At 42.4% G+C, this 20058-nt stretch overlaps 1 protein-coding gene and 1 long non-coding RNA gene across 3 annotated transcripts in view; both read left to right on the top strand.

Moving 5' to 3' along the window:
* Positions 1 to 20058, top strand: part of PPFIA2 (PTPRF interacting protein alpha 2) — a 269318-nt gene that overhangs the window by 175751 nt on the left and 73509 nt on the right. For both annotated transcript variants that reach the window (XM_083463081.1, XM_083463082.1), the window contains 2 exons: positions 1306 to 1380; positions 15403 to 15519. In XM_083463081.1, the coding sequence (XP_083319207.1) occupies positions 1306 to 1380; positions 15403 to 15519 (192 nt within the window). The remainder of the gene's footprint in view (positions 1 to 1305; positions 1381 to 15402; positions 15520 to 20058) is intronic.
* Positions 16687 to 18665, top strand: LOC310687707. The gene is made up of 3 exons (XR_014516553.1): positions 16687 to 16771; positions 17554 to 17679; positions 18527 to 18665. It is a non-coding gene; the product is annotated as an uncharacterized lncRNA (long non-coding RNA).

Raw genomic sequence — 20058 nt, forward strand, 5'->3', positions numbered from 1 at the left:
AAAAAAAAAACATTAGGGAAGTGGTGACGCCTTGTTTTCTCAAACTACTTTAATTAATGAGAAATGAACTTGAACTTTCTGCAAGCAATTAATCAGAAACATCCTACGTATTGTACATTTTGTGTTTTAAACTCAGAATTGAAATTGAAGGATTATCTCTGGCGGTTTGAGTGACACCAGGTATGTTACGAAGCAAGTGGTAAGCGTTGAATCTGCACTAAGGTGATTGCCTGCTTATTTCTGAGTGATTCACCAGACCTTCTGAACTGCTACAAACCTTCCAAAAGTGGATTGAATGCTGGCGCGTTGAATTATTGATCATAAATCCATCCGGCCCATGGAATCAGTCTGAGTGCAACATGCAGCAACAATGTAACCACAACTTCACTTGCAGATTCAGCACTCTCCAGTTGCCCAGTAAGCCATGTCCCAACCAACTAATGGGATATGTCTGAAGGTTCATTGGTTATTCCCCCCTACCCAATCCAATAGAGATTTGGGGATCTGGGTAGGTGGTGATGTGGTGATGTTTCTTACATGACTCGTCAAGTTAACCATAGGCCATTATTCAACAAAGGCTTCTAGAGCAGACTTGTTCAGAATCTTGAAAGCTAAAAACAGTGGTACCTTGGTTCTCAAACTTAATCCGTTCCGGAAGTCCATTCCAAAACCAAAGTGTTCCCAAACTAAGGCGCTCTTTTCCATAGAAAGTAATGCAAAATGGGCTAATCCATTCCAGACTTTTAAAAACAACCCCAAAACAGCAATTTAACATGAATTTTACTATCTAACAAGACCATTGATCCATAAAATGATAGCAATAAATAATGTACTGCAGTCACACAATCAATCAGTAGTTGAACTGGGTTCCACACAGTCACAAAAAAAGAGCCGCAAAAATGCAAAATAAATAGCAAAAACAGACAGACCTCAGTGTAACACTCAAAACAGAGCATGTTTGACTTACAAAAAAAAGTTTGCAAACCAGAACACATACCTCTGGGTTTGCAGTGTTTGGGTTCCAAGTTGTTTGAGTACCAAGGCATTTGAGAACCAAGGTACCACTGTATAGCAAATGGATGGACTCAATTAATTTATGTGTGGGTGCAGCAGCTTCATATGGAGAAACTACCCAAGTCTCGCTAGAGCCCTGTCTCCCCCAGTTCCTTTTAGCCATAAAAACTGCATGGCAATAAACCCAAGCCACACAGTGGGGTATATGTGCCTCAAGTGCTCCCATCTATTTATTATTTCAAGTTCTAGAGCACAAATAATTTGAATGGTACAATTTTCTGCTTCTTCCAGGTAAGGGAACGACTGAGGGTTTCTTTAGAAAGAGTCTCAGCACTTGAGGAGGAACTAGCAGCTGCTAATCAGGAGGTAAATACAGAACTTTTCTCTTTCTTGTATGATGTAACTTTTTAATCATATCAGCTTGTGGATTAACATTAGAGTTATAATATGTGTAGATACTGCTTTGGTTCTATTCTGAAAATTTAGGCAATCCTGTTACTTTTAAAGGGGTATGATTTTTGTTTTTTGTTTTTTTCTGGGGAGGGGGTTACCTTAAGCTGTTAGAAACCCACAGTGTCGAAGATAGCAGGAAAGTTTAAAAAACGAATTGTGACACTTACATTACAACTGAAGAGCATGGGTTTATACAGCTCCTTTTTCAATACATTCACTGCAAAACTCGCTGTCTTCAGTGGGTGGTGGAGTGAGCTTCCTCCCCTCCCTCCATCAGCACCACCATACAGAATAACATCTTAGGACATTAAATTCGATGCTCGTTTTTTGTCACAATTATGCAATTTCTCCCTCCTATTTTTGAAGATGGGAAGAGTCATCTGAGCTGGACCTCTGGCCATTGCGGAGTGTTCAGTTCACTCCTATCTACATGGTAGCAGTGAGGGAGTAAGTTTGCTACTCCACTCTATGAGCAGGGATGCTGTCCCAGCAAATGTATGAACAAGGGCACTCCTCCGTTCCCGCTGTTTGCAAAGTGGTCCTTTTACTGAAGTGTTTAAAAATTGTTTCTTTACTTGATTCCATGAGTATATACATTACGTCCTCTAACAGTGAACTCAGGTGCTAAGTACCAATCAAAACTGAGCCAAAAATGGGGCTACTGAGAAATAAGAGGAAGGTCTCTGCAGGCTTGGGAGAATATTGAGGTTTGGAGAAGCACAACAAAGCATTTATTAAATAAATCAAGGGGGCAAAACACAACCTAATGAGAACTGAGCATGTTCAGTAGCTGCAGTATGTAGAGTATCAGGCGAAGAAGAAATGTGGAGAACAGAGGAGTGAGGAAAGTAGAATGCTCTGTTTTGAAGGAATAGCTGGACAGGAGCACTCCTATTAAGAGGAAGGAGACACTGTAATATTCTGTTGAAAATCTCAGTTGTGTCTCCTGTCTAAGGAGTATTCCTGCCTAAGGTTCCAGCTAGCTATTCATTATATCTGGGCATTGTTCCTATTGTACTCAGAGAGTTACTAACTGTTTAACCAAGGGAGGAATCCAGGCACAACAGAAATGAAGAGGCAAGAGTGGGGGAAAGCTACAAAAATTGCTGCTTACCAGTTTTACTATTTTTATCTTCCTCCACACCTGCAGTGTACTGATGATTTGAAATATATGTTAAAACAGTACCCTGCTGAGTATCCAATGTTTGAAGTCTATTCTGGCAAAGCTACTTGGTCTGCCTTTTTTGTGTGAAGCTGAATATTTTTTCTTCACAAAACCTTGATCCCTCATAACTGCCTCGGTGTATTTCTTAGCGTGGGATTTTCATTTCACCTTCCTGGATCATAATTACAGATTATATGTCACCAGTTTTTGTTAACGATAGGTATTACAATAGTACTAGCAAGGAGCACAAACTTTATTAGTGCATTTTAATAATAATAATATAGTACTAAATATCTAAATACCTTCTACAGATCACAAGATTTGAGAGATTTGAGTCCTAACTAGGACATTTATGTATAGGCAGAAAATAATAACAACCTCCCCCTTCAGTCCAGTTTAAAATTAATCCCGAAAAGCCTGATTAACTACCTGGACATGCAGGGAATGTCCGAAATTAACCTATCTCTCCTGACAAAATTGTAGTCTGGCTATTTAGGCCCCTTTTTGTCATGACCCCAGAGTCCAGCAGAGCAATACTCTGAGTAAGAGACTGCAGAGTCTCCAGCTAAGGAGCAAGACCCGGTCCAAGCTTCTAAGTCTCCTGCTAGAGATCAGGAGGCAACTAATCCTGTTACATATCATCTTGGGACATCCCAGAATGATCAAAATGAGCCCCCAGGAAAACGGGCACAGTTCCCTGAGGAACCTAGTGCCTCCCACTGTTCCTCACTGGATCAGCAATGCCAGGGATGTGCCAGGATGGAGGCTATGGAATTGAGGAGTCTTCATTTTCACTCAAGAATGTTGGCAATTTAAGGCTCTAAAGTAATCCACAAGATAAAGGTAAAGGTAAAGGTACCCCTGCCCATACGGGCCAGTCTTGCCAGACTCTAGGGTTGTGCGCTCATCTCACTCTATAGGCTGGGAGCCAGCGCTGTCTGCAGACACTTCCGGGTCACGTCGCCAGCGCGACAAGCTGCATCTGGCGAGCCAGCGCAGCACACGGAACGCCGTTTACCTTCCCGCTGGTAAGCGGTCCCTATATATCTACTTGCACCCAGGGGTGCTTTCAAACTGCTAGGTTGGCAGGCGCTGGGACCGAACGACGGGAGCACACCCCGCCGCGAGGATTCGAATTGCCGACCATACGATCGGCAAGTCCTAGGCGCTGAGGTTTTACCCACAGCGCCACCCGTGTCCCATAATCCACAAGATAGTGGACCCTGAGAAGAGAGAGTCTGGGGGCAGGTTCTTAAAAAGACTCGGACTGCTCTCAAACTTCATCAGGGCAAGTTACTCACTCAGAGCTATCCATGGTCCTGCAACGTCTGACCTGCCTTTCCCTCTTCTCCAAGGAATCTGGCATCAGACCTGAATGTAACACATTTGTACAAACTAAACTATGTTACTGGACACTGGTAAGAACACACTATATCTTCCCAGTGCAATGTGGGTCCTCCTTGCCATCCGTCACTCATTAGTTTGTTTATTGTTTATTTATTTATTTATCTATCTATCTATCTGCCTTGATAGCTCAGTCACTAGAGCATGAGAGTCTTAGGGTTGTGTGTTCAAGCCCCATGTTGGACAGAAAATTCCTGCATTTCAGGGGATTGGACTTGATGATACTTGTGGTCCCTTCCAACTCTACAACTCTATGATTCTATGACTATTATACCCTGCCTACTAAGTGAAGTTTTTGAAGTAGTTTCCAGTACAGTATGTTGAAAATACAGCACCAGGTGTTAATTCCTTAACAGCCCAGAGGCCCCGCACCGGGCTGCTGTTGATGTTTCTCGCAAGTCTCCTCCATCCTCCAATGTTCTAGCTACTGCTCTGCAGCTGAATCTCCTTGCCTGGAATTAGTCCCAGATGTTAGTCCCTCACAAATCAGATGTTAGCCAGGGTTTCTTCATTGGGCTGCTGCTAATGTCTACGTGTCAGTGGGTGGTTTTGCTCTAAACCACTGAGCCTCTTGGGCTTGCCGATCAGAAGGTCAGCAGTTCAAATCCCCACAATGGGGTGAGCTTCCATTGCTCTATCCAAGCACCTGCCAACATAGCAGTTCGAAAGCATGCCAGTGCAGGTAGATAACTGGGTACCGTTGCAGTGGGAAGGTAAATGGCATTTCCGTGTGCTCTGGTTTCCGTCACAGTGTTCCATTGCATCAGAAGCGGTTTAGTCATGCTGGCCACATGACCTGGAAAACTGTGGGCAAACACCGGTTCCCTCGGCCTGAAAGTGAGATGAGCCCCACACCCCACAGTCGCCTTTGACTGGACCTAACCGTCCAGGGGTCCTTTACCTTCCCCCCCCCCTTTACGTGTCAGAGGAGGGGAGATAGTGTGAAAAAGTGCTTGGAGGTTCCCAAAAGACCGTGGCTGCTCCTGTTTGTGGGCAACTTATTCAGGGTGGCTGGGCACTGTGGGAACTTCTTGGCATATATGTCAGTGAGAAACATTTGAGGAATCTGAGGGATAAGAAAATCCAAAGTTTTAGTAAGGCACTTGCATTTTTTGAGATGTGGGGAAGTCCTGTTCATCTCCACTTAAATACAGTGGTACCTCGGGTTACATACGCTTCAGGTTACATACGCTTCAGGTTACAGACTCCGCTAACCCAGAAATAGTGCTTCATGTTAAGAACTTTGCTTCAGGATGAGAACAGAAATCGTGCTCCGGTGGTGCAGCAGCAGCGGGAGGCCCCATTAGCTAAAGTGGTGCTTCAGGTTAAGAACAGTTTCAGGTTAAGTACAGACCTCCGGAACGAATTAAGTACTTAACCTGAGGTACCACTGTACTTACTTTCCTAAAGTGTCACATACATTATATATAAACCACTTTGAGGTTTCATTGCAATCAACTGGCATGTAAATGTTTGCAAAACTAGCTTTCACTTTCAGAGCAAGATGATATTCAGGCGCGCTTCTCCTTCCTCTTCCATACAAATTCACCCACTCTTCTCATCAGCATTGCCTACATGGCATTATGCAGATGCTGACAGTAATGCTAATTGTGGTTACTTTTTACCTGGTTTTTAAATCAACTGCAGCCCTGGGTAAAAGTATCTGTGCTGTGGTGCAGCTGGCAATTGTGTAGAATAAGTGGTTTTCACTGAGATTTCATTCCACGGTTCTTCTAGGAAGAGTGTCTGCTGGAACTCTATCTGAGATGGAATCCTTTGTTTTTAAAGAGCTGAAGTGGAGAGAAAGAAACCCATTTTGGGTAGAAAGGTGCTTTATAGCATCCTTTCACCTAAGAAGAGGATGAAAAGGGCTTTGTGGTTGCTGAAAGCAACATCCCAAACCAGTTTTTGAAACTCTGAAAGGCCTTTTCTTCTGCCTTTTGTTCCCTTAAAGTGCAACTTGCACTAGTGATAAATGCCATATCAAGCCGTCCTTACTGCAACGTAGCGTCTTCCTGTGGCTGAAAATATTTTGATTGCCTTTTCACAACACAGATGCCATATATGTGCTATTAAACGAATAACAGATCGAAGAAGTAGACCCCCTGCTGTTGGGAATGGGAAATCTTGAGTGCTTCAGCATTCAAGCCATCTCTTCAGCCTCAACCTCAGCATTTAACCTAAGGTGTCCACCCCCCCCCCCACACACATAATATTAAAGTAGTTTGTGGGGAATTTCTGCATGTTGGTTAACAGAATCGGAATTTTAAAAGGTTCTCTTGCTTTAGCTTCCTATCACATTGAAGCAGCACACATTAAACTGCAGGTTCTCATTAACACTGCATTCATTTGCATGGCAATTATGAAGGCAATGGAGGAAGCAGTTCAAACTGGTTTGCAAAGCTTGGAATGGGAAGGGGGGTCACAAATTTGACAAATACAGTATGTAAAGAAATAAACTTCACTGAACTTGGCATGTTCCATCACTGACTAAGAAAGTAGGCATTTACAATTTTCCGGCAAGATGGTGTAGCCACAGCCTCTATACCACTGAGTTGCAATGCAATCTATCTGAGAAAATATTATACAGTAATACCTCCACAAACGTCCGCCCTGTTGACCATCCATTTGGGCAAATGTCCATGGCAAACCCAGAAGTACCGGAACGGGTTACTTCCAGGTTTGCTGCGCAGCGCATGTGTGCAGAGCGGCACTTCGTTGAGTGTCCCTTTCATCGAGCATCCCTTTCGTCGAGTGTCCGGGGCTCCAGAACGGATCCCGGACTCAAAACATGGTACCACTGTACATGTTACTTTTGCATCAAGTGTGGCATGTGTCCATTTAAGCATTGTATCAGCCTATCATTATAACCATAAGCTATAATTTGGCAGATTGCCACTCAACCAAAGAGCAAAGGCAAGACATGTTCTATTCTGGGCCCCGAGGTTGCCACCATAAATGGCATCCCATGGCAATTTCCAACCTAAAATATATAGAACATCTTATTGAGATAAAAATCTTAGGTTTCAGTTCTGATCAATTTTCTTGAAAATCCAGTTGTCTTTGCACACATATTTAATAACAATAATGAATAATAATTTTATTATTTGTACCCTGTCCATCTGACTGGGCTGCCCCAACCACTCTGGGCAGCTTCCAGCATATACAGAAACATAATAAAACATCAAACATTAAAAACTTCCCTATACTTCTAAAAGTCAGGTGGCTTTTTATTTCCTTGACATCTGAAGGTAGGGCATTCCACAGGGTAGGTGCCATTACCAAGGAAGCCCTCTGCCTGGTCCCCTGTAACCTCAGTTCTCACAGTGAGGGAACCACCAGAAGGCCCTCGGAGGTGGATCTCAGTGTCTGGTCTGAACAACGGAGATGGAGACACTCCTTCAGATATACAAGGCCAAGGCTCTTTAAATGTAAGATATCCCTGTTAGATATTCAAACAAAAGTAGGCTCTTTATCTAAATAAAAATAATATTTATTTAGATTTTAAAACCAATTCTAAATATATATCTTTTAAACTGGATGTGTAAGCAGGCACCCTATTTTTAAGTGAGAAAGTGGTGACTAATCAGATTAGAAATGAATGAAACCACACTAGGAGCTGGAGAATTATTGTTATTATTCAGAAGGTTTGATGAGTATAATTTGTACCTAGAACTCAGGAGTAGAAATTGAGCAAGCAAGCTGTATCTTAAATGTCAAATATAATTTATTTGCATTTATTCTGTCTTCATTGTAGTCTTTGCTTACAGAATCATAACATTTCAGAACTAGCTAGTCATCTTACCTCGCTTACATCCAAGCACAACGTCACACTATGCTTTGTGCCGTGAATTTTGCAATGCAGTTCTCCAGTGAAGTCAGTTGTACCAAAATGTGTATACTTGCATGAAGTGTGCATATAAATGCATATATTAGTGGAAATAATATGCAAGAGCACATTATGCATACAAACTGCATCCAAGCAAGTGTGTAGTAAGATAAATTTGCACTAAAAAGGTGGTGAATTTTCATGAAGACTTTAAAAATAAAAGATGACAAACTGTTTTGGAAACTTGGTGAACCAAACTTAAAATTGGGGGGGGGGGTGAGAAACTGAGAGAAATCAAAATGGACAGATTATCTTTTCCCCAATTGTGACATGTGAATGTGGTCATTTTGCATTGTTTGCTTAATACATGGCGGTCACAAAGCTGGCAAAATCTACATTTTTACATAAGCTTATCTTCCAAAGACAAAGGGGGATCCTTCTCATCCCAGCTTCCTCTCAAGATTTTGTTTGACTAGTATAGAATTGAACATATGTGGATAGATGCTTTCTCAATTATCTGGCTCTTCAAGGCTTTAGATGCAAGATGGAGGTCTGACACAAGACATTTTATTTAGCATTAGCATCTGTGTAGAAGAAATCTGTTCCTAAGAAGGCTAAGAAGGAAGCCTGATTTTGAATACTGTTTGCTGCAGTGAAACAAATATAGTTTCCCACTAGATTTTTAATAGGATGTGGAACATCTGTTTGTAAATGTTAAAGTTGTTACAGTTTGTCAAGAAAACAAGCTTGAGTGATTAAAGGTTAAGTGAATTTGGTGCGGGAGGTGAGAATGAAGCCATTGACAGGAAATGTTCTGTTATGCTGGGGTACCATGCCAGGGCTATCCTGGGGAGGGGGGGTGTCCTGCTTCAGGCTGCACACAGATCAGAGCAGCAAGACATCAACAGGGGCAATCTAAGATGTAAAGTCAAGTAGAAGTCAATAATAATAATAATAATAATAATAATAATAATAATAATAATTCATTTATACCCCACCCATTTGACTGGGTTGCCCTAGCCACTGTGGGCATTTTTGAAGACATAAAAACATAATAAAACATCAAACATTAATAGTAACAATCTGTTCCAGTATAAAAGTCACGATAACTTTAAAATAACATATCAGACAAAACAACATTCAACAACCCATCAGAATCTAATAGTAAACAGTAAAATTAAACATCAGCAAATAATAATTAAACAGTTCAACCACAAAAAAGAATTACCAATCTATAATCAATAAAAGTAACAACAAATCACAATGCATAAAATACCACAAAATATACAAAACCATGTAAAACAGTAGTGACCAAACTTGACCCTCCAACTGTTTTTGGACTACAACTCCCATCATCTCTAGCTAACAGGACCAGTGATCAGGGATTATGGGAATTGTAGTCCCAAAGCAGCTGGAGGGCTGTGTTTGTTTTGCCACCACTGATGTAAAAGGACCAAATTGAGAAACAAAGAATCACAAGTTATAAAACTATATAGATACACACCCACACCCACACACAGAGTGGTACCTCGGGTTAAGAACTTAATTCATTCTGGAGGTGTGGGTGTGTGGGTGTATGTATATGGGACGCAGGTGGCGCTGTAGTCTAAACCACTGAGCCTAGGGCTTGCTGATTGGAAGGTCAGCGGTTTGAATCCCCATGACGGGATGAGCTCCCGTTGCTCAGTCCCTGTTCCTGCCAACCTAGCAGTTCGAAAGCACGTCAAAGTGCAAGTAGATAAACAGGTACCACTCTGGTGATGCTGACCACATGACCCAGAAAAAGTGTCTGTGGACAAACGTCGGCTCCCTCAGCCAGTAAAGAGAGATGAGTGTCGCAACCCCAGCTGTTCTCAAAGTCATAGTCTGCTGAAAGGCTAGGTGGGGCAAGGCAGGTGTAAATGCTATCGCCTTCTGTGGAACAGAAAGTCTCTCTTCTCTCACAGGGACAACCCAGGAAGCAAGGTTCAGAAACAGTCAGAGGTTCAAACATGGCAAGCTCGGTGAACACCTAGGTGGCAGTGACCCATGAGTCAGGAAGCTGGCACAAAGATGTCGTTCTGGTACTCCATGCCTGCAACTGAAGGCTTTTAGAGCTCCACCTAGAACATAGCAACAAGGCACCCATGTTGCTTACAGATTTGGTCTTCTGCAATGATTAGCTTCCTCACGAGTATTCCTCAACCGGCACTTTGGAATCTGGTAGCCACTGGAGCCTGTATCTTGAGGCAGCTGTGCTCCCTAAGGCTTGGTGGCTGCTCAGTATCTGTCTCTGAATCTGAAAAAGGGAAAGTCAGCTTGCCAGTTTCCCTGAGGGCCCTGGGTGCTTAACACAGGGTGTTCCTCTGAGAGCCCTAGGTCAGCCTCAGCCCAGTATACTTGAAGGAACGTCTCCCCATCATTCTGCCCAGACACTGAGGTTCAGCTTCGAGGGCCTTCTGGTGGTTCCCTCACTACGAGAAGTGAAGTTACAGGGAACCAGGTAGAGGGCCTTCTCGGTAGGTGCCCGCCTTGTGGAATGCCCTCCCATCAGATGTCAAGGAAATAAACAGCTATCTGACTTTTAGAAGACACCTGAAGGCAGCCCTGTTTAGGGAAGCTTTTATTATTTGCTGAATCCTTGTATTTTAATATTCTGCTGGAATTATTATTATTATTATTATTATTATTATTATTATTATTATTCTCCAAAGAATAGCCTTCCAACTGGGGGCATGACTGGGAGATGTGGGGCCCCATTGGCTTCATCCCCTCCCTGACTCCTTCTCTTCATGATGATGGTACCCCCAATGTTTTTGTTCTGCCACTAAAATTTAGCAGTAGCAGTGCCAGCAATGCCTCATGTTCCAGGAAGGGAGGTGGTGGCAAGCCTCACTGGGTGGGCAGGAAGTGGCAGGGCTATTGGTTGTGGCTGCATGTGCCAAGCATAGTCCCTGCCCCCACCCCCTGCAAAGTATAGGGCATAGGGTGGCTGCCACTGTTCGCTTTTCCTAGAGACACCATTTTGCAGAGCAAATACTTGTACTTTTGGTTTTTCTTTTAAAAAAGAAGGAAAGCATATTTTTGCCCCAAGGAAAAAAAGAACTGCAAATTAACAGGAGAGGCAAGATAAGGTGTTTTCAAATGTTATACACACCTGACAAACCTTCTCTGAAAATAGACCTTGACCTCTTTACATTTTTACTATACTGTTAATTAAATTAAGCCCTTTTAGTACATCCTTGACAAGTGATTGAATTGGAAGCAAATTCCAATCAAGATAATTAGACTGACATAATTTAATCCGTTTTGCTGACTGATGTTTTTAAATGGAAAGAACATTAAGAAAAAAACAGCATTGGATTTACCTTGGATAAGAAGCCGATCTATATCATTGCCATGTCTGCTTTAATAATCAACCACCACTGCATGTAATTTCTTTTATTTATTTCTGTTCCATAAAGTAAATGCATAATGCAGAGACTGAAATCTTTATTATAATGAAAGAGAAAGACCTTGGTTTGGGGAATAGGCTCATCAGGGGTCACACTATTTTGGCCCAGCCACTAATCTTTACTCCCCGCCCCCCAACCTCAGGTGTAAAGCAGATGGGTGTGGCTTTTCCATAACAGCTTCATGGGCTAAATGGATTGGCCTAGAGTTTCCCCACCCTCTCTAACAGCATTATATTTTCTTTCCATTTCCCTCTATTTTGCATTTTGATTGTTTCTTTTATTTTTTGGCTAAGGCTTAAGGAAGTTCTAATATTTGGCCTCCTGGTGAAAGAACATGTTGGTGCCTGATAAATTTTCCTTAAAAGCATATTTCGCTCTGCCCGTGTTGTTTCAGCATGGGCCAGCAAGTATAGTTCAGAGACACAAGTATATGCACAGAAACCAACCTGGATTTCTGTTTTCAAGTGTGGACCATGATATCCTCTGGAAATTAAGTTAATGGAAACACACCAGCTTAATTTAGGGGTCCAATAGGTAGGTGTTGGTTATGCCCATTGTAGCTTTTATTTCTATGACTCTTAAGATAAATGATCTGTATTCCAGGTGGGTGTAAAACGAATGTGAACCTTTTCCTATTAATTTTGGGCTGTTTCTGTTTCGGAGGAAATGAAATGGAAGCATAGGCGCCGACTCCATGGGGCCTGAGGGGGCCCGAGCCCCCTCAAAAATTCGTTTGGGGGGGCTCCGTCCCCCCAATAATTTAAGAAAATTATTAGGCACCTTGCCAAAAACTGCACAGGGGACTCCGGCGCGCGCCTCCCAAAGTGACCAGGAGCTCCTGAGAAGGGGCGGGCAGGTCGGTCAGTCAGAGGAAGACCCCCAGCGACGGGACTTTAGAAAGGAATGGAGCCGCGGGGCCGAGGAACGGCGTATTCATTGCCGGCGAGGGACCGGGGTGAGGGGAGAATGGAGGGGACGGGAGTTCCCGCCGCCGGAGCGGGGCTTTTTTTCTGGGTTCGGCTAAGGTGACGTTGGTAGGAGGGGGTGGCCGCCTCCCGGCGCGAAGCCTGGGGAGGGCAGGCTGGTTCTTTCATGCAAAAGCACCACAGCCATCCTGCCGCCAGTATGGACCCCGGTATGGGCCCCCCCCCAATATTTTTTATAAGTCGGCGCCCCTGAATGGAAGTGTTTTTTTGTTACTTAGCTCAGAATTATATTATGTCTGCATCGGAGCAGAAGGTCTCTATTCCATTTCATAGATCCGCCACCAAGTCTAATAATGATTTCTACAGCCTCTGATTCTTAGTTGAGCAATGTGACCAGTCGCTTTAGATATCCACCCTGCTGTGCAACATTTAAGCAATCCACTTTTTTTTTTTTTACTTTATTAATCCTTTCAGCTGTGAAATGGTTGCATGTAATGGCATGTTACATTATGAATGTATTGTGTCCAATTTATGTCTCTTTTAGATTTATTTCTGCTTTGGATAAAAAGCAATAAAGGCAGTAATGATACATGTTATTGATTTATAAACTATCAGAATTTCATGCTCACCAAAATGAATAAGAGCGCATCTGGCATAGATTGCTTTACCATTTCCCAGTATTATTATTTTTTACTGTCATCATTGCAGCTAAAATGCCTAGACACACTTTGTGATCAAAATTGAGGCAGTGATTCAGCACAACTCAAACATTGCCCTTTATTGTCTTTCTATATCCTTTATAACGTGAGCATTTCCTTTTCTAGAAAAAGAAAGGGTATAAAGAGCTTCCTTGCAGTTAGATCTAAATTGTGTACGACAGCAACAGTGTGGACATCAGTTTCCCCACTTCTGTCACCTCATCCCAGTAATGCCAAACCAAGTGTGATGTGTAATGTGACATTGTGATACTCTACTTTCCCCCCTCTCCCTTCCTCCTCATTGGCTGCCAATTGCAGGGGCTCAGGACCAATTAGGTTGTGTCACACAAGTTGCTTACTTGGCAGGGAGTTTTGAGTTGGCAGATGCTACAGCCCTTTTCAGGTATGGCAACCATGATGGCACTATGTGAGTAAAAAAGGGATTCAGGCAGTGCTTTTTTTGGGGGGGGACGGGTACACATACCCCTAAATACTTTGTGAATCTAGCAGGAGAAGAAAATTAAAAACTTTTTTTAAAAAATAGTTTATTCTCTAGCACATTGAATCGTCAGTTCCACCCCCAATTGGCTGCCTTTTGTCCATTTACTGTATTTATTTTTCCTGATTTTCCCGATTGGTGATTTTCTTGAGTCTTGATTTTCTTGAGTTGGGGGGGGGGGAGCACTGGATTCAGGACTATGTCTTTTAGCCTGATGACTCAAGCCAGCTACCCTGTATTCTGCTATAACTGCTACAGTGGAGAGCTGTTTTTAAACATATCCTCAATTGTGCAAGGAACCCCCCCCCCAAAAAAAATGGACAAGGCTCCCTATCCCCAAAGTTATCTGGGAATATGGAAAGACAACAGTCAGGGAAGGCATGGCCCCACAGCCTATTTCAGCTGGGTTTGCTGCTTTGTGGTTGCAATGTACAGTGGTACCTCAGGTTACAGACGCTTCAGATTACAGATGCTTCAGGTTACAGACGCTGCTAACCCAGAAATATTACCTCGGGTTAAGAACTTTGCTTCAGGATGAGAACAGAAATCGTGCAGTGGTGGCGCAGCGGCAGTGGGAGGCCCTATTAGCTAAAGTGGTGCTTCAGGTTAAGAACAGTTTCAGGTTAAGAACAGACCTCTAGAACGAATTAAGTTCTTAACCTGAGGTACCACTGTATGAAGAAGGCATATGTGTCCCATAGCATAACCCCTTTACTTCTCTTCTAACCCAATAAGGATGTGTCCCAACTGGTAGAAATCAATGGTTGTTATTGCTTCTTCAACCCCACTGCACAGTTAAATACAATTTTTGAAAAATATAGAGCTATTTTGGAAATTGAAGTTCTGTTCACGTGAGTTAGACACAACCTTGTGTAAAACTGAGTGATCTTGCTGATCTGAGTGTCTATGAGATCAAACTATTTCAATCTACATCAGTCTTACGAACAGAAATTGGGATGCTGAAGTAAAACCATGCTGGCTTCTGTGCTTTGTGAGGGGTGTGTTCTCTACAGGGCTGTCTTAAGTATATGCGTCGCCAGGGTGCAAAGATCTGCCTGGCGCCCCCTCCCCAGGTTGCCCAGTCCCAGGCACACAGGCGGGCGGAGCCAGCCAGCTGCCTCAGCTTCTTGCTGGCTTGGTCACCCCCGAACTCGTGGCGCAGAGCCACATGCAGCAGAAGAGCCCACTGCAGCGCTCCGACCGACAGGCAGGCTCTTCCCCAGACTCAACTCTCAGGCCCTGGACTCTCAGCCTGGCGCCCCTGAGAGCCCGGTGCCCGGGTGCCCTGCACTCTTAGGACCTATGGATAAGACGGCCCCGGTTCTCTAGTATTGTAAAGTGCAGTATCATTAACAATTTTGCTGATAAACCTATTAGGCTGATGGTGTGCTCTATTCTCTTAAAGGGTTTGATTTCATCTTTTTCCTTTACAAAGCATAGCTGTGTGGGAAGGGGTGTGTGTCCTCAATTAGGATTATGGTACAGAGAAGATGAGTTACCCCTCTTTGCTCTCTTTTCCTTTTGGAAATGGCCCCTCGATGCAAATGTTTCTCCCAATTGATAAAACTTATTGTTAAAAACTCTCCCTGACCATGGTCTTGATCCATATCAACTCCCCCACTGACTGTGGGTGCATTTTAACAGAGGAAAAATATGTTGCAAGTTCTAATCATGGAACTGCTGCATCACACTTAATTTGACCTTTCATAATCATGTAAACTAGTTCTTTCAAATGCATAGCTGATAAAGGCTTGAAGGAGGATATAAAATGATAGGATTTAAGGGCAATGAAGAAAGATGATAACAAGAGAGACCATCTTTAAAGATTTTTCCACATTTAGATTAGTAGCATATTGATACAATGTGAAGAATAATGTTAAAATATTGTCACATTACTGCTTAGAATGCTGTGTATTTCTGCTCAAGAAATGAAATTCTTACTTGCTGTTTGTTCTGACCTTAATCTTAATTCTTTTCTAGATTCTAGCTTTGCGTGAACAAAATGCACACATTCAAAGGAAAATGGCATCAGGAGAGGGTCCTACTGACTCAGAGCTTATCAAAGGAATGGAGCCTGGACAAAAAGTTCATGAAAAGGTATAAAGTAACAGCTTCCCTTTGAGAGTCTTCGTCATTTGAAAAGTTCAAATCAAAGTCCACTGCTCTAAGCTCCCAAATCCATTTCTGCCTTCTAAGATGAACTTAATGTGATGAATAAAACCTGGCACCTATGCAAGATGAGTCGCTAGTGTATTCTGAATCAATGCCTTGAGCAGTTTCTTTTGTTTATGCCCTCCTACAGACATTAAAGCTGCTTCTTTCTCATTAAGATAGTAGTGAAGAAGTTTCATACAGCATCAGGTTGCATGGCAAGGCCCCGAGCCCACTCCATTTCTTAGATAATGAAACACACGGACACCAGTATTTTGGGTTAATGGGATAAATAAGGCCACAACTTTATTGGTTACAGATGTGAGCAGTATTGGCTTAGGCACTGGAACTGAACCGACTATATCTGACTCCTGCCGGTCATGCAGGTAGTCTCATAAGGGTCAACTACCAGTAGGGGGAGCCCTGTTGATGTACATCAACTGTGAGTTCCCCCAGGGTCTCCAATGGGGTCATGGCATGGCCCTAGCCCATACCTGGGCTTCGGACAGGAACCACACCCCCGGATCCCTTTAACAGAATACCCTTAAAGAGGAGGGGCAGGTGAAGGCCACAACCTCCCCTCCCATAAACCAGGTTTACCAATGACTAACCACCAAACCTTTCTAGGTTTTGACGATTACTACAAGGCAGGCGAAAACCACATGGCTGGTGCCAATTTGCCAAGTGGGAAAATTCCTACCTGGCCCCCTCAACAGGTGACCAACCGTGGTCCATAGCAAGGCCAAGATGGCGAACGCATGAAAACAGGGTGGGAGGGCGAGAGATCCGACGCAGGAGGAGAAGAGGAGACTGAGCCCTGGCCGCAAGGATGTTTAAATCAGGTAAACCACACCCCTGATCGACCAGATTGGTCAGCCATGGAATTTGATGCAGCCAGGACTCCCAATGACGCGGGCGGCCTTGCCACGCCCCCCACTGTACACGGGGAGTGCTTGTGGCCAGCCTGCAAGTCTGCCCCCCTGGGAAGGTGAGCAGTTCTATAGGAACTTCATGCATAAATGAACTTCATGACCTCATTAAGCTACAGAACGGATCTATTGTGATCCAAGTGCTGACGCTGCAAACCATTTCGATATTCTAAAGTCAGTGCTAGGAAAATCAGCCTTAACGTGTGGGGTTTGCAAACGGTCCCTCAAAAGGGTTCTGCCAATATGCCTTAAACTGAAGCTTTTTAGCAGTAGGTCTAATACAACATCAGTGTGTGAGATTTTCAGCTATTCTTTATTCCAAACGTATTTTAGAAAGAAAGAAAATATTTCTTAGCAGCCGAAAGACAATTTTAACATTCCTCACAAGCAAATCTAGGAATGGAAGGTGATAGAAACAATTCTACTTGCACTTCTTATAGCGGTGATGTAAAAATAATAATAATCAAAGCTGTTTTATAGCAGCTTGTCATTTTAGCAGCTTCTACTGCATTTTGTAACTTTCTAGTTTCACTTTTGATATCCACTTCTTGTCATGTGTAGATCATTTACGGTGCAAGAATGGAGCTCTTCAGCCAGGCTGGAAAGCTCTTTTTCAAGTTAATTATCTGCATATTTTTATGCAAGGAAGTTACAGAGTTGTTTCCAGCATTAGTGTTTCTGTGTTAATAGCATGCAATACTTTGAAACGATGATAAAGAACTGTGGAGTCTTTCTCTGAAAGACAGTGCAAGGCAGTTCAGGGAAGAGACATATAGGGAGCTATCACTGACCTTCAGAGGTTGATTATAACTTGGAGAAAATTTGCTTCAAGGAATTGATGCTATAATTTTGTGGTTTATTAAATATAGTCATTATGCTTGATGTGTAAAACATAGGTCAAAGGCTTGATCCTTGCCCTCCGAGGATTTACATTCTCAACTAGAAAATCAATACAATTCTAGCCCAAAATGTAGCTGTTCATAACAATATGGTTTAGTCTAAGAAGCAACGCATACACTGCCTGTGTTTTCAAATTCTTTACTTCGTTCAGTGGATGGTTATTGATAGACTTTACTGAAAAACTATGTGTGCATGGAATTTGATCAAAACATCTGCTTGTTTGGCACATAAGATTGGCAAAAGGACTTACAAGGAATGCACAATGGACAAAGGAGAGGTAAGGAGTCCCAGGTGTAATAGGTATTGGGTGGGGAGAGGATGAAAGCATCTGAGAATTATTTTGAAAAGCTACATCTGAAGCAATAATATGAATAGTCCACAGAGAGATGCATGTGGAATGAGATGTGTAGCTGTCTTGATAACTACATTGTGAATTGTGGGCAAGGAAAGAATATAATGTGGTCTAGTAATACATTTTCAAGCTTAGTAATTATAGTGAACTGTAGAGAAGACTGGAATGGTTAATTTAGTCACACAATCTTACCACCTTGGGAAGGGCTGTGGCTCAGTGGTAGAGCATCTGTTTTGCATGCAGAAGTTTCAAGGTTCAGTCCTTAGCATATCCTGGTAGGGCTTGGAGAAAGCCTAGTCTGAAATCCTGGAGAACTGCTGAGCTAGATAAAGTAAAGATCTGGCTCAATGCAAGGCAGTTTTTATATTTTCTATTCATGATGCTTTGTCATCTCTGCACTCTTCAGTTTGGAAGACAAGTGGTGTTGGTTTATGTGCTTTAAGACAAAGGTGATAATTGTATTTTATTTTCATTTTGGTTGGCTTGTAGTGTTTCTCTTGTTAGCCACCTAAAACTCTTATATTAGAGAGAGAGAATAATATTTTACTTTCTGGATCACTGTTCCAGGAACAGGAGATATAGCCTCCATTTGGTTGGGTGTTTTATAATGTTCACATTTACACATGTTAAAGATTAAATAGATTGAGATATTAGCCTCAAGGCCATAATGCCAGGCTGTTGAAGAATTAGATGTTTATCCAACAAAATAAAATAAAAAGTACATGATTATAAAATAGTGGAAAGTTCATTAACACCGTGTCTCTTGATGCAGATGGTATTTGTAAGTTTTAAGGTTTGAGAATCTTAGCAGGAATATGAGAATCCAGAGATGGGGGAATAACTAAGAACCTCTGGAGAACTGAACATAAATAATGCATCCCAGTCTTATGATCACTTAAATCTTATTTCCAGCTCAGGTAAGCATGCATAGTATTGCAGCCTTAGTATTATGGCAGCTTTATTCACTTTTATTCACACTGTAAAGCACTGCCAAGTCATAAATATATTTAAACAAATTTAGGAAGTATGGTCATATGCAAGAAAATACAGATCAGAAACTACAGACAAATAGAAAAGTCAATCTTGCAGTTCATGAACCTGAAATATCACTGCTTTATCCTCATCTAGAATTTTTCTCCCATTACATTGCTAATATCTCAAATTCCTCCCTCTCTCTTCCCTGGCATGTTTAATTTTAATTTCTTAGTATCCAGTGACATTCTTGCTCATTTTGATAGGTAATTGGGGGCTGCAAAAGAAATTTTAGCTATATGCGTCCATATATTGAGCCTCCATCTGATTGCAGATACATTGTCTCTGCAGACACCAGTCTGCAGTTGTTGCTGTGTTTTGATCTAGGGAGAGAGGGGAGAAATAGCACATTATCGGTGTGACTTTCCTTTTCTGGCAATTTAGGAAGGGAAGACCATGATCATGCTTTCCTCTTCTTCTCTTCTCTTACAAACCAGTCTCAGTTTGATAGCGTGTGCTGGTTGTTTCCCCCCTGGACCTCTTCCACATTTAATCTCCATTGCGCTTTGTGGCACAAGTTCCCACAGGGTATTTTTGAACTTTGATTTTCTCCATGGCCTGCCTGCTTTGTTGTAGCTAATACCATCACTGATATCAGATTTGCTTGATAACACTTTCATCTCTCTCTTTCTCCCCCGGGCTATTACTACTATATTTGGACAGCTATTAAAGCTCTTTTCCAACAAAGAACTCGGCTGCGCTTCCACCATACATGGGTGTTGATTTCAGAGACTTGCTGCTGCTTTTTAGGGTGACTTAGAAAGGGGGGGGGGAGTTGGCACGATGAAAGTGGCTCCCTTTTCCCTTTTTAAGCATTTAACCAGCAAAATTCTTGTCAGTATGATGAGTGGGAGTGGGTAGTAATATGAAGCCCACAAATCGCCCTACCCATAGTGGTACACATATTTATGACACACAGCTGGAACGGATTAATCCATTTTGCATTACTTTCTATGGGAAAGCACGCCTTAGTTTTGGAATGCTTTGGTATAGGAACAGACTTCCAAAACGGATTAAGTTTGAGAACCAAGGTACCACTGTATATATAAATGAGCAAACCGGTGTTATTTTAGGGAGCAGGCTAGCAGGCGGGGCCCATTACTTACATCATAGGAACCTACAAAACACCAAACAAACCACTGTTGCTGTATGTAGGTTTTATTTTATTTGTTTCTTATCTTATACTTTGGAAATGTACATCCAGGTTTTTCTCCTTTAAAATTTTTTGGGGCCCCCAGGAGAGTGGGGCCCTAAGCTTTAGCTTGTTTAGCT

The sequence above is a fragment of the Podarcis liolepis genome (genome assembly GCF_965112155.1).
Source record: "Podarcis liolepis genome assembly, chromosome: 10".
In the NCBI taxonomy this organism is placed as follows: Eukaryota; Metazoa; Chordata; class Lepidosauria; order Squamata; family Lacertidae; genus Podarcis; species Podarcis liolepis.